The sequence below is a fragment of the Blennius ocellaris genome (genome assembly GCF_963422515.1).
Source record: "Blennius ocellaris genome assembly, chromosome: 14".
Taxonomy (NCBI): domain Eukaryota; kingdom Metazoa; phylum Chordata; class Actinopteri; order Blenniiformes; family Blenniidae; genus Blennius; species Blennius ocellaris.
Window position 1 is genome coordinate 6813985 of NC_137663.1, and position 15360 is coordinate 6829344.

At 42.8% G+C, this 15360-nt stretch overlaps 3 protein-coding genes across 4 annotated transcripts in view; all 3 read right to left on the bottom strand.

Moving 5' to 3' along the window:
• The window catches only part of LOC308139081 (protein-tyrosine sulfotransferase 1-like), a 6519-nt gene extending 5854 nt beyond the window's left edge, over positions 1-665 (bottom strand). Inside the window, 1 exon segment of the mRNA XM_080508408.1 lies at positions 532-665. The gene's annotated coding sequence lies outside the window, so the exon portion shown is untranslated.
• A 1751-nt stretch (positions 666-2416) lies between these two features.
• crcp (calcitonin gene-related peptide-receptor component protein) lies at positions 2417-6840 on the bottom strand. 2 transcript variants are annotated; one of them, XM_080508411.1, is made up of 6 exons: positions 6824-6840; positions 5595-5631; positions 5427-5525; positions 5229-5323; positions 4807-4864; positions 2417-3026 (listed from the first exon to the last, which is right to left on the bottom strand). In XM_080508411.1, exons 1-6 carry the CDS (start codon positions 6829-6831, stop codon positions 2892-2894), a joined length of 432 nt encoding a protein of 143 aa, XP_080364537.1. In that variant the 5' UTR covers positions 6832-6840; the 3' UTR covers positions 2417-2891. The 2 variants fall into 2 exon arrangements, with proteins under 2 accessions (XP_080364537.1, XP_080364538.1); XM_080508412.1 differs by lacking the exon at positions 6824-6840 and adding an exon at positions 6644-6692.
• A 2303-nt stretch (positions 6841-9143) lies between these two features.
• On the bottom strand, positions 9144-15360 carry LOC308139173 (serine protease FAM111A-like; the record flags this gene model as incomplete). Its single annotated transcript, XM_080508518.1, has 2 exons — positions 9144-10997; positions 15331-15360. The coding sequence occupies 2 exons, from the start codon at positions 15358-15360 to the stop codon at positions 9144-9146; spliced, it is 1884 nt and encodes a 627-aa protein (XP_080364644.1).

Here is a 15360-nt window from a genome sequence, read left to right on the forward strand (position 1 = left end):
GCGACAGTTTTATCGTCGGTGTGTTTTAGTACACGTCGCGGTGCAGATTGTGAACGGGGTGATTTCCTGCGGGGCTCCGGGAGCAAGGGGCCCCATGGGGGGAGGGGGGGGGGGAGCAGAGGCGAACATCTGGCCCGCCTCGCGACGCTTCTCCTTCCGCGGAAGAAGCCGCCGCGGCAGGACGGGGAGCCGCCAGGTGAACGACCGGCTGGAGGACACACACACACACACACACACACACACACACACACACACACACACACACACACACACACACACACACACACACACACACACACACACACACACACACACACACACCGGGACGGAGCCCCGGCTCGTCCCCCGCCAGAGAGCCTCCTCCACCCCGGTGTGTGTGTCCGCGGGGACCGGACGGCTCCGGACGGTGGAGAGAGAGAGAGAGAGAGAGGGAGAGAGAGAGAGAGGGAGCGGAAAAAAATGGTCACTTACTAAAACACCCCCCCCCCCCCCCCCCCCTCAAAAAAAAAAAAACAACCCAGAAACACGAACCTTGAACTGCTCCTTTCCTCACAGACACGTCGGTTGTTCTCCCTCATCTGCCGCCGGAGGTCACAGCGCTGATATCCGCCGCATTTTATATCCATAAAACACGCAAAATTGGATTTTATCCGCCGACTCGAAGCGTAAACTTTGACGGAGGAAAGACGAAGTGGAGCTGCAGTCAAGAGAGAACGAGAGAGAGAGAACGAGAGAGAGAGAGAGAGAGAGAGAGAGGGAGGGGGAGAAAATAAAAAGCAGTGAACGTGAGCGAGGATGAAAGCTGCCCTCTGATTGGTGCGCGCGCCTTTCGAGTTCTGTTAGGGCGGTTCTGATTGGTCAAGGGGTTAAAGGGCAATTTCACCGCAGCTATAAAACGTGTTTTCTGCGCACGGGAGGCTAAAATTACTTTAACCCATCGATTAGTGTGCGCTCAGTAAAAGCCCACCGGGGAAATTCAATCATACAGTGGGATCCAGTGGAGGTTAAAGCTGCCTCATTTAATTTACACATCTTTTCATTAGTTGCAAGATTTCTTTTTTTTTTTTTTTTTGAAGAGTCTTCATGACGGATTGAAGCCTCTGCGGGAGATTACAGATTACAGCAGTGAGCCTGTCCAGCTGGAATAAATAAAACATAAAATAGCACCAAAGTTTATCGATAAGTAATGAGATGCATGAATAATAAATGAGATAAGTTCATATGAAATACGACTGATGCTGCTGGTTAATACAAGGCCCTGACAGTCTGCATGTTTATTTATTAGGTTGATCCTTTTAGTCATTTATTATGTATATTTAGTTACAAGTTTGAACAATCAATACGATATATTAATGGTTATCGGGGAGCTCGAGCCAAATCCAGATGGCTTTAGGTAAAGGTGGGCATCCTGGTTACCAGTTCATGCTTATCCTTTACTGAACTTATACTTATTTCATATATTCAAGTCGCTAATCCATCACAGGGAAAAGGCAGAGAAGCAATCACATACTCCCGTTCACATCCAGAGGCAATGTACAGATGACCATTTAGCCTCAAACCTATGTTTTGTTTGTTTTTTTAACCTTGGGTGTAAACAAGAGAAAACCCTGACATGCAATCTCAGCCCAGACTTGACTCGAGGATGTTCCACAACTGTAAAGTCACACTGATGCGAACAAATTTGCCAAAAGCAATACTTCCCGAAAGTCTGATCAAATCTATTGATGCTACCGAACATTCAATCATCGATTTTTCCTGTTCACATCTGCCTGAATTGCAGATCTCCATATTTTAAAGACTGTAAACAGACAAAATACACAACTGACTTCAGTCATTAAAAGAAAAAAATGCTTTATTTCAAAACTACACTTCTCTTTTTCCTTCCCTCTGAAGTGAGTCATTGCCTCAGTGTGGAAGCACAATGAGTCGTTTAAGTCGATGAAAGGCCACAGTAATAATTTGTAGTTAACCGTTAGAAGCGTTCACGTTCTCTCTCTCTCTCTTTCTCTCTCTCTCTCTCCTCCACCACATTCAGTAAGAATCGAACCAACACCTCTCACCTTGCTTGTGTCAGTCGAGTTGTAAAACCTGCGAAGCTCGTAACGGAAACCACCGTGGAAACACAACAGGAAGAGCGAGTGAGTCAAAAGCGGCGTGGCCTTCTTCCTTCCAGCGTATAATCTGATCCTGGATCTGTGTAAACCCTTTCCACTGCAGTCTGTGCAGCCTGGGGGAGTCGCAATGGGACACGAGGTCAGCAACACAGCGATGATTGATTACTTCCACAGTGTAGACGTAACATCTGAGTGCTTTCTATTTCATTTCTCATTGAGGAAATACAGAAAACCTTGTAAGTTCCTGTTTTTGTTATTTGAACGTACAAAAAAACCCCAAAAAGTTCGGTCACAAAAAGAAGAGTTTTAATTGAAGTCAGTATATTAAGAGCCATGGATCACTCTGGTCTCACCTGAGACGACTTGCCTCGACATATTTTGAAGGATGTGTTGCATATATACCGAAAATTAGTTCAATAAAAATAATAATACAACAGGGAAGACGACAGACAAACTGTATCAGGAAGCACAAATCAGGCAAAGTGACAGCTCACGAAACACTGTGACGTAAAATATATAAAGTTAAGCGCTTTCAGACCAAGTCCAACAGAAAGGTGTTTCACTATTTTCACTTCCATCCAGCTGCATGTCAACACGTAAATAGAACAGAAACCATGATATGGACCTTTGAACGCAGCATTTCAAACGTCCTTTCAGTTCTGTTTTGGTCCAGCTGAAGCAGTCCAGTCCAGTCCGGTCCGGTCCGGTCCGGTCCGGTCCTGCGATAGTTTCGTCTCCAGCGCTTCATTCCTGGATCAGTTCTGGCCCGTCACTGGATCACGACTGTTCTCCGCCGCCGTCCGCCGGGGCCGTGTTCTCCTGCTCGGGACCTCCAGGAAGGACGGTGGCGACTGTGTGAATGAGCTCCTCGATCTGCTCCTCCGACAGCCGCTCCTCGCTCTCCTCCACCATCTGAACACACACAGTCCAGTCATGCGTCGTTGACCAGCGTGGATTGGATTCGTACAAGATGGGACTAAAAGAATTCTGACTTGTGCGGTGCGTTTGCTTCCTGCATGTTATTCAAACAATCCATGTCTGTCAGATTATTCACAAGCTCATTTTCACTTTTTTGTTTTTGCTGTTTTTCGATGCCCAGACGTCTCTGCTGCTGTATCACTGTCATAAAGAGGTACTGATATGAACGACACACATTTATATGACAAAGTAACCTCAAATGTAGAGTTGACTTTATGGTTCTGTCAAATATTTGTGCAGTCAAGGTTTTTCTTTTAACTGTTTCCATATACCAACAACTGAGACAACGTGCAGAGAACGAGACCAGTTTTCCATCTTGTCACAATAAAAGTGCATTTTTTTTTTTTTTTTTTATCATGGCACTGGGTTTATCACAAGCTGTTCTGGCTGTTCCCGGGCCGCCGCCACCTCCCTCCACTGGCGGCTTCTCTTTACTGCAGACGCATCCTGACGCCGTAACACGTGTCAAGATTGGCGACTTTTTCATGAAGACGAGCTTAAACAGTGAGAAACAACAAGTGATCAGGCTATAGAGCCTATTATCATATTCAATATGATGAAGAGGAGGATGGAGACCTGCCCCATGTGAGAAATGTCCTGAGATTCTACATGGTTCAGCTCTACATGAATGAAACTGACCTGAACTTTGTAAAAAAGGTGAGACTATTTCCGCGTTGATTCATGTCTGTGGACAACGATATGGTCAGGGTTTATTCATGTTTCAGGTTCGGCCATATGTTTCTATGAAAAACAGATGAAAGGATTATTAGAAAGGTCTTCTTTTTTTTTTTCTAGATTTTGAATGTAATACTTTATGTTTTTGTTTCATTTTTAAGGTTTGGATATCTGTTAACGCTTATTAGAAATATACATTGAATTACAAGGCCTTACAGAACAGTGCAATAGACGTCACATGTAAGATTCTAATTACATGATTTGAATAGGTCATGATCTGAAGTGTGAGGTCTGAGGTGTGAAACTCCAGGGCTGAAAATGAGTCCCACTCCAGCCCTGTAAATAATGGAATGTTGTTGTTTTTTTGTTTTGTTTTTTTAAGAAAAACATAAAGTAGGTCCCCATCGAACAATAATGAGGGTTAGTTCATTGTTCATTTTGGAAATCATGTGGAGGGAGAACGTCTGCTTGGTAGAGCGCAGGCCTCCGCCAACCCCACATTTGGTGGCGGAACCGAGTTAGCATCGCCGGCGTGATAGCCGTTAGCGCACATTGATGCCAACGAGGTAGGTCAGGTAGCTACATCACAGTGTGACACATGACTTGTCTCCATGGTAACGGCTCATCGACCAGGTTACAGCGAGGCTTTCTGGGAGACGTATTAGTGATAATTACTCCTTGAAAATATCACGAGGAAATCTTGTGTGATGAGATGAAAAGAGATCAAAGGGGACATTGTTTTGCATTTCCTGCCGGTGAGCTGTTTTTATTTGCGCGCACACACACACACACACACACACACACACACACACACACACACACACACACACACACACACACACACACACACACACACACACACACACACACACACACACACACACACACACACACACACACACACACACACACACACACACAGCTAATTATTTGATTCTTCACACGACGGCTGTATGGATGGATGGATGGATGGATGTATGGATGGATGTATGTATGGATGTATGGATGGATGGACGGATGGACGGATGGATGGACTTACTAGTTGGATTTCCACTGCAGTTTGTGGCCGGTGGTTCAATAACTGTAGTTTTTCCGCCCTGATGAGGAAACACCAAGATAATTGTAAACATTTCCAAGAGAAAAATTTTTTAAGAGTAGTGGACGTTTCTGGACATTTCACTGTATTTTCCACCTGAAGGTTTTCATAAAAATTGACTTTATGTTGAGATGAAAGTCATTTTCCGCAGTACGTGTTGGGTGTTGTGAAACTATAGCCACGTTTATCACATTAACTCCGCGCGACAACAACGAAAACCTTTAAATTGAAAGATTATTACTATTTTAGCAGTTTGGCCCACTCGAGATTAAATTGTTCCGTATGTGGCCTCTGAATGAAAAAAAAAAAAAGAGTTTGACACCCCCGCTGTGAAGCGTATTGCAGGCGTGTCTGATCTCACTGACTTTGTGAGCTTGTGTGGCATCATGGTGGTGAGGAAGGTCTTGACGATCTCCGGACTCTGCCTGCTGCACGGTGCCTTCGAAAGGTACTTCAGCGTCTGCGGGGAAATAAACAAACGCAACCCGTAAACGTGGCGCCGCGGCAGGAGCAGCGGCGGGGTGAAGGGGGTGGGGGTGTGGGGGCAGAGGAGGTGAACCCACCTCGTACATGATGGTGTTGAGATTCTGCTGTCCAGCACTGCGTTTGTTCTTCCCGCTGTCCTTCCTCTGCTCCTTCAGGTCCGTCAGCAGTTTGAACACCTGAGGAAGAAGCGGAGAATTCAGGCCATCGCTGCGACTTGCAATGCAACACTGAACACGTGCGCTTACCTCGTAATTACTGAGCATGGCAGCGTTGGCATTTTTCCTAAAGGGAAAGAAAAGAAACCATATTCAAGCAGAGGAATCCAACCAATCTCCATCTTTAGATTTGTATATATTCTCTAGAATATGTCAGCTCGACTAGATTTCAATATTTTGTCTTCACCATAACCTGAACTCTGCTACAACAAGACAAAAATATAGGAACAAGAATACACAGAACTGATGAAACTGAGCCTCATATTTACATGGTGAGGTTAAACCTGAAATGCAAGATCCATTCATTTGCTTGGGGGTAGAAAACGTTACACCTTCAATCCGTGTGTAAAACGATTCACTTCAACTTCACAGCTTTGAATTGTCTCAGGCCTAAACACATGTCTGATATAATGGAATTATGAAACCCCCAGACCCCTGAAGTGCTCAGGAACAGGTTTACTGAGCGTTAGAGAGTCAGAAGAAACAAGTCGAAGCAGATTTTAGTTCCTACGCTCGTCCCCGGAGGAACAAACCTCCTGTTGGCACACATTCCTTTAAATCAGGTCTTAAAACAAGATTATCTACTCAGGCCTTCAATTAAACAATATCTGTTACTTGTTGTATTAATACTATCTTAATAAAGTTATTATTTATTCTTCTTGTATGCCTTTCTTAATCGCGTTGTTTCAATGTATTTCCTTTAGTTCCTTTTAAAGCGCAGAATTGCCTTTTGTATTAATGGTGCTCTAGAAATACATTTACCAAAGTAACTTAACTCATTGGGAAAATGGAAGGTGTACATATTTGAGAAACAGCTCTTTGTACTATTCACTAAGTAAACTATCATCAACTTAATGACTCTTTCCTTTTCATACATTTCATCACCTCATTGCAATTCTTTTAGTTTGTTGATTATTTCTTCCACTTAATTCGATATACCAGTAAAATGAGTTCAATTTTCAGCTTCCACAGCCCTGAAAGAAGCTCATAACGTAATATTCCCAAACAAACACAGTCATAAATTACAGACTCACGCAAAAAGCACTAAAACATAACCTGGATTACACAAACTCACTCACATAGAGCAGATTGTTGTTACAGTTCTATTGTTATTCAAAACGAGATAAACACGCGGATGTGATCCGTGAATCTACATTAAACTGCGATGAAAACGAGACCCGTTCACATTTAAATCACTCTGCTGAATGTATTTCGTGGGTTATAAGTGCACGGAAGGGAAATAAGAATAACACGCTCACACTTCCATGATGCCTGCCGCCGAGGTGTCTTGTTAAATGTGTCCGTGTGGAAACAGCGACGCGCTACACGAGTTCCGCTTGAACAGAAAACATCCGACAAGGCAAATTTTTTTTATTTTTTTTTAAGTTATAAGTTGTTAATTGGGGGAAGAAAGTGGTTAGATTTTTGGATGACGGTCAGATTAGGGTATAAACTCCACCCAGAAAAAAATAACGTAACACCATGGATTCTCAGCTGCAACGCAACCATTTCAAATGATTTTTTTTTTTTTTTAATAATGACATTAACTGATTTTGCTTAAGCTATATCTACTGCCTTTACTTATATTGAGTGGCGGTCCATCCATTCATTAATGTTTGGTTTGTGCTGCTCTCCTCTGTTCAGGATTTGAGTGATTTCACCTCCTATAATTTCTTATAGGGAGGACATGGATGTGAATGGAGATAACAGAGGTTATCTCCTGGGATCAGACATTGAAGATGGCACATGTGTGTGGGATGAAAATCTTTATTTGAATCACCAAACATGCTCGGCATACAACTCTATGACATCAAATCCAAGCATCTTTGTGCTGAGCTGATACAATCAACAAATATGGCGACGAGGACACACATTTCCTTTGAATATGTATATATAAACATATCAAGAGGCCGTTTTCTGTGAAGCATTGTTTGATTGACTTTAATAATTAATAAAAAAATGATTTAATTATTGCTAAAGTGTAGCAAGGTTTGGTTTGTCAGTAGTTTCCTCTGGAGATCTGCAGAACTTCAATCTCCAGCTTTGGCTTTGTGAAGGGCCTGTGCAAAGATCACCTTCCAACTCTCATCCATGACTGAACTGCAGACTGCATTGTTGATTGCTTTCTTTATCATTTCATTATTTAAAAGGGGACAGTGCAATTTCATAAAACACATTGTTGGCTAAAAACACATGGCTAAAAAAAAACAAAAAGGCCAGAATTAGCCAGAAGGCTAGTTTTCATCTGTAGTCCCCTGGCCATGGCGTACAAAAGGCAAAAAAATACATCGACTACAACAATAGGCAAACAGTAAAACACATATGCAGAGAAAATACAACATAACAACATAAAAACATTACAACAGGCTTGTCTTTTAGTGTTGGCAGCTGTATGTGTTAAGGCACATTTTCAAATTTTTTTTGTGAAGACCTTTGTATGTTGTAACCAGTTTAACCTCCTCAGGTACAAGAATGATACAAGAAAGAAGAATGACCACTTTCACCGCCCCCCCCCCCCCCCTAACATTTTCCCAGCGTCCATCAATCTCCCTCCTTGTTCCATATTCCTGCAAACAGAAGCGAGGCTCCACTCGTCAAGATCCCAGCATCTTCTCCTTCCCCCAAGACCCCCTCAGGGACTCAGACAAACCCCAAGGGAATCATTCAAAAGTTAATTTAATGGCAAAATAGTCGTTTTTTTGGAGTAAAAATGCACAAACTTGCCCAATATTTATGATTCTGGTGCCAAATCATACATTTTAGAGCATGAAGAAACTGATTTTGGACTTCTGAAAACCTAACCTTCCTAATAACCTAATAACTAAGAACTTTTTCAGAGACAATGACAACAAAGATGAACAGAACAGAAGATTATATTGCTAGCAACCATGTAGTCAGCATGAATATTTATGGTTCCTTGTAGTCATGGAGATGCTGACAGCTGCTGGTGGACGGAGCCAGACTCGACTTGATATTGATGTTAAAGTCGTGCTTTTGGATTCCCTCTACTTGAAAACCTACTTTTTAACAAGCTCAACTAAACAAAAGATAACTACTCCATGTACCGTCTTTATTTATATGGTGTTGCAGCCCATCCATTCGTCGAGGTTTGGTTTGTGCCGCCTATATTTGACTCGCCAAACATGCTCAGTGTACACTTGTCAGATAATACCAACTGTAAGCATCTTTCTGCTGAGCTGTTAAAATCAACGTGCGTCAGCCTGATGATGGAAAACGAGAACTGATAGTTATTGCACAGGTCTCCTTTTCTCCTCGTGTTATAACAAACTAATACATTGTGTATTTTGTCACTTTTCCATCAGCACAGCATGCATTTCTGCAGAAACTGGAGCTCCAGTGGATCGTCTGTTGCATTTGATTGCTCTTCTATAACTTTTAAACAATACTGCGGAACAATTATAGACAGTGGCGCTCATCAAGGGGAATTTAAACAACCCACTCCAAATATGACAATGACACATTTCTTTGAATATTATACGATGCCACAATCCTTCAGAGGCCATCTTAGGCGAAGCACTGATCAATGTATTGGCTACAGTGAAGCAACATTGTCAGTTGTCAGCAGTTTTCTTTGTCCTGGTCCATTGGAACAGCTTCAGCGTTCTGAAAGATGTTTTCAAAGATTCCCTTTAAATAGTCATCCTCCACCTTGACTCCATTTGTCACTATATTGTTGACTGCATTCTTAAACTCTGGGAGATCACACCTCTCGGTCAGATTTTCCAGGAAGGCCTTGATGGCCTTGTGTGGCACGCCACTGCACACGATACAATCCTTCAACACGTCAAACCTCCCCGTCACCACGGTCTGGATGATGATGCGTTCAATAATCGTACACAACGGGTGGCCAAACTCGATGACGCTCTGAGTCTTACCCTGCGGGCCACTGTAGGCGTATCCGCCCGAATGCATCGCCACAACTCTGCAGTGTTCGTCGAAAACCGGAGAGCCAGACGAGCCATAGTAAAAGCACGACTCGTAGGTCAGGAGTTGTTCGTCCTCAAAGAAGCGATTGGTGATCATTTGGACGTGCTCTGGATTTTCATGGCCGTGCCTCTTCACAACCTGCCTGCGGTTCTCAGGTTTGACAATCAGGCACGGATCGATTTTCTTCACGCCACCGTCTGGATGCCCAATGATGCAAATTCCACAACTTTGCGGGAGGAACCCGGACTCTGAAAAGAGGCCGTCGGGCAACGGCAGCGTGGCTCTGAGCATCAACAAGGCCCAGTCACACCCCGGCACGCCAGGCTGGAATTCAAAGCCGACGACCTCCTCCACGTCTACCTGCCCTTCCTGCATGTCGTCCAGGCCCTCGTAAGAGAAGTTCACAGTCACGCTCTCAATGAGCCGCATTTCGTTCTGGTTATAGACGCTCTGGACAACGTGGCCATTGGTGAGGACAAACTCTCCAAACAGGAGGAACCCACTTCCAAGTGTCTTCACTTTTGTTCTCACGAGACACACCGAGTCACTCCGCTCCATCAGCGTCTTCATGGTTTTCACCTCTTTGCACATTTGATTGTTCTGTCCGTACTCCACACGGAAGAGGTTCTGAATTCTGGACATCTTTGGAACTCGAGTCTTCCTCGCTTTCACTAACTCACAAAATTGTGAAGACAAATTACTTCGCATCCTTTGTAGTCCAGGCAATACAACTAAGCCTGTTCCCGGTGCCGTAGCCCACTTTGTCTGCGCTTGCTCTTCTGGGACGTTTCCATTCTCTGGCTGAGTCGTGGCGAGCTGCTGTGAGTGGGTTTCATCGGCGTCCTGCTGACTTTCACCATCGTCTTCAAAAACGCTATCCAGACTTTGTGGTGGACACGACTTACTGAGCAGTATGATCTTGAAGGTTTTACCCTCCAGCCCGTCCACCAGGTTGGACAGCTCGGTGATCACATCAGTGCTGATGTTGGAGAGCGCACAGGTCTTCTGGAAAATGACTCTGCAAAAACGTCCGTCTCGTCTCAGAGCGTGCCTCACTTTCTCTCCTTTGTACGCGTAAACCGTGACCTCCTGAACTTTTGTTTTCAGAGCGAGGTTTCTCATGATCTTCGCAACGTCTTTTCCTCCGTTCACCGACAGGTGGAACATCACGAGCCCCTGGGACGTCACTTGAACACGGGAACGAGGGGAGAGGACGGCCGGTGTCTTTGATTTGTCTTCAGCTTTAACGTACTTCACAGTCAGACGTTCACTCTTGATTAAATTGCACGGAAAGTGTGAGCTGATAGCTTTTCCATCCCTGACGATGACCAGCTCTTTCTTCTTAAGCTTCTCTGCAGTCAGTCTGAACACTGAACTCCGCTTCAGCAGCTCCTCCACGGTTTGCGCCTTGTTGCAGGTGATGGTGGCGGGCCTCTTGTCAGTCCAGCACCACTCGATGGAGTGGGTTGGGTGGTGATAGTGCTCCTAGACACAAAGACAATGTGTGTGTTTCAGACAATTAAAGCATTTTTAACAAGTAGAAATTATATAATTTTGTGCATAGCAGTAACTGTATTGATCACAAGACATAAGATGGTATCATGAACATCAAAGACTAACTCAAATAATTCTATAAACATTGTAAATATGAAGAGATGCAACATCTGGAAATGTTGTAAACTCAAAATGATCCATAGTAGAGGCGAATCAGACCTGCAGTCTGTCCAGTGGCCCATCACCGTTTGTAGTCATCTTGTTGATGTAGTTGTGCACCTAGAAAAAAAACATTTATATTGTAAGTAACCTCTGATGGCTCATACTATTCATGCCAACATCAGGGATGTCAAACATAAGGCCCGTGGACCAAATGCAGCCTGCGAGTCGGACAACCCTGCCGCCAAACCACCAAAGAAATTGCTAAAGGTTTCATTAAAATAGGCTTTGAGTTAAGATTGTAGTCACGTTCCAAAGTAACCCCTTGGTTTTGTGAAAACAGATATCCTCATTAAGCATGTCACAGGCATAATGGTTCTGGTTGGGGTGTCAAGGAAGACAATTTGATTTGATGTTCTCCAGCATTCATTTTCATCGGTTTTTTAAATCAAAACTGAAGACTCACCGTTTTAAGTTGGCTTTTAACTCTGCCTAGGGCAGTGTATTTTATTTTACTCTGTACGCTCTGTTTTATGAATTTCTGGATTGTTTCAACAAACTGCAGCACCTCCTACAGACAGCACCTGTGTTTTATTTAATTTTTTGTTTTTATGTATTTATTCTCGTATTTACTTCTTAATGTACTGTTTTAGCTTAGTTGTAAAGCACTTTGGATGTCACCGGGTGATTATAAAAGGGCTATAGAAATAAAGTTTGATTGAAAGTTTGATTTTCCACAGCAGAAGTATGGTGGCCCAGAAGGGCCAACGGAACAACACAAATGCAAAAGCCACATTTGTGCTGGTGCTTTCTGCTGTTGTGTTATAGCTTTTTGCTGTTTAGTAGCTTTTGTTGTTGTGTTGTGGCTTTTTGCTGTTGTGTTGGGCATTTGGTCCATCTGGGCCACTGTACAGATGAGACACAATTAAAACACAATCATCTTCTGGTCACTTTTCCCTATGTGCTCTTCTCCATCAGTAATGCAAATCAACACTGACATTTTGAGCATCGACTCTCAACAATAAATCCAATTAAAAAACCAGATGATAAATCATTGTAAATAACGTTAATAAGCGTTAAACCCAAAATAATTAGAAGCAGAAATACCAGAAGAACAGCACCACCTGGTGGCCATTGTAATAACATGTACGAGGCTGGAGAGACTGAACAGTTCTGACTTAAAATAAGACACATACCAGCAGAAGATTTTAAAACACAATCAATTGCCTTCTGGTCCTTTTTTCTTGATGCACTCTGAAAACAAGAAATTGTGATTTTTTCACCCGAGATGCAGTGATTGTACAAACAACCGAGCGAGCCTTTCCCGACAAAGCGCGCCAAAAACAAACCGAGCAAAAAAAAGTCGGCAAGACTTATAATAACACGTCCAATATAACACAAAACAGCTCGACAGCGTAACACTATACAACAACAAACAATATGCACCAAAGTCTGTAACATAAAGGACTAAATCTGTAAAGAAAACGGCACAAAATTACGGAAGAGAAGTATTTTGTTGCTTACCAGGAGCCGGAGAAACTACGGAAGCCCGGGAAGCACAAACAAAGGTGGCGCTCAAAAGGCAATTCCCAAAAACAAACTCACCATTACCTCATTGAGATCAAATTCTGTAATACTCAACATAACAATGACAAACATAGTAATAATTACTCAAATGCATTTTAACTCTGTTACGTACACAACAAAGAAAAACTTTGAAGTTTAAATGTAAAGGTTTTATGGTACTAATTTAACTGCTCCAACACACAAGATGAAATCAGGCTGTTCGTGGTGCTCTGATCTACATTGTTTCTCTCTTTATACATTTTAGCAAACCTGAACACTTTGATCTTGACATAAATCAGAATTTCGTTGGTAATGAAACATGGAGGCGTGTCATTAAAGAAGTTCAATTGTTCTGTTCAGTTAAAAGAAAAAGGTGTCGACGTAGGTACTGGGAGAACAATGTCCTAAACAGTGTATTTAAATCTCTAAATATTCGATTTCTTCTATTGGCTCACGCAAGTAGATGATTTGTGCTTCTATTTTTCAGAGTCTATAATCTGCCATCTCTCTTCCAACAAATACAAACTGGCTGCAGCACCAAGTGAAAATATCCTTCCGTCCCCAAACATCTACGCCACTTAATTTAACTTGCGTTTGAACATTACTGAACATGAATTAATCTTGTTCCCGAACAGAACACCTATGAGTCGGTTCCTACGATATCTACAACAGAGCTTTCAGCCTCTGCACAATGCATTGAAAATTGTAAATGTTGTAATTTAATAATGTTATTTTCACTGAGATAGACCTCTTCCTGTATGATTACATTCATTCAGCTCGTTTTACTCTCACCATCACTTTACATACCTTACTGTTACTAAAACATCGCCTCCGAAACCCTTCATATTTTACATTGCAGATACAAACTCAGTATAACTAAATGTCTCCAGCACACAAAAAGAAAGGGTGACGACGACTTGCGTTTGAACATTACTGAACATGAATTAATCTTGTTCCCGAACAGAATTCATGTTCATCTATTATTATTAATAATAATAAAAAAATTCAAGCTTTACCACCCTTTATTTTAGTTCTTTGTTTCTTCATGTAAAACAAAAGATTTGTTAATCACCTGACATTCTGTTGGAAACATTCTGAATAAACTTACATTCACTGTATAAACTATAACATAAGTACAGGAGTTGAATAATCACAGATCACGTGAATTCTAATCACACAGATTATCCACAAAGCAAGTCAGAGACTCAGACAAACATCTCCAGCCCCTCCAGAAAAGATATGTTGAGACTTGTCCCGACTCCTGTTTCTGGATTCTGCTCCATCGACTCCCAGGAGCAGAATCGTCTGCTCAGCACATTTACTTCATCTTCAAACTGTAACTCCCAAGCAAACGGCAGTCTGCTCTCCACTCCTCATCACCACTGTCCTCCCCTCTCGTGCGAGTCCTGCTCACTTCTCATGCCGCCTCACACTTCCCTCATCACTACACTCCCCACAGGCGGCGGCTGCTGGTTACCTGGAAACGGTTGCCAGGTTACCAGGTTCGTCCGCGTCGCATCCTGGGTGGCTTTAGTGGTTTTCTTCCTGATGAATGGACACCACACGTGGGAAAAGGCAGTGTGTGTGTGTGTGTGTGTGTGGAGACTGTGGAGGCTAACATGCACTGTGGGTTTCAGCTCTGCTTCGTCCGGGAGGAGGAGGAGGAGGAGGAGGAGGAGGAGAGGGGAGGAGTTCACACAGATTTCACTGTGTCATTCCTCACTCTGGTCTTTTATTCCTCCTCTCCATCCTGAAGTGCTGCTCCAAAAGGTACAAATATATAAAGATGGCAAATATACTCTTTAAAGTAATGCTCCACTCACATGTTCAGTTTTTACACCATCAAGACCCATAATTAAAATGGTTTAAGTCTGGTGGCTATCTATCTATCTATCTATCTATCTATCTATCTATCTATCTATCTATCTCTCCATCTATCTATCCATCTACTCTTGTTTTAGTATCAATTAAACAGTAAATAATACCCCCCAAAAAATATTAAACATATGGTATATTAGGACCTTATTTGGTTTCTGACTTTCCATGGAGAGAACTTCTCTCTGTATTGTGTCACGTTTATGGTTTGAAAGCGTAGTTTGGAAGAAGTCAGGTGGTAGTTTGTGTCCAGGTTTGAATTACAGCAGTGACGCACAAAGTCAAGAGATGTCGGTGGGGCGCCCCCCCTAGAGGAGGGTTAGTGTCATTGCAAGAGAGTAGAGTTGAACGATAAACTTCATTAACCCTCCGGTCGTGTTCCGGTCAAATCTGACCGATTTAAACTTAAAACACTCAAAAGTATTGTGTTTTACATCTGATTGCCTCAAGGCCTAATGATATCCTCCACACGATACACTTGAACATATAAAAGTGGTGATCACCTCTTTCATTGAATTTTAAGTGTTTTAATCAACCTTGTTCCACCTGTAGTGTCCCGGTCAAAAGTGACCACCATAGGAAATGAATGGCAGCCCTACTATCTTCATCCATAGTCATCCTCCCTCATGATTCCTGGTGATACAATGCATCACATCTTCACACAGACTAGAAGGAGTCTGTTATGTGAACCATCTCTTTCCCACACTTTGTAACCATCCCCCACCTGAACCACACCTTCCAGACTCATCAACAT

Excerpts from the sequence above, each read along its gene's own strand:
- crcp (XM_080508411.1), bottom strand. Across the intron at positions 4,865-5,228 it reads ATGCCACACAAGCTCACAAA|GGCGGAAAAACTACAGTTAT; the intron begins GTCAGTGAGATC and ends TTTCCTCATCAG. Across the intron at positions 3,027-4,806 it reads CTGCAGTGGAAATCCAACTA|ATGGTGGAGGAGAGCGAGGA; the intron begins GTAAGTCCATCC and ends GTGTGTGTTCAG.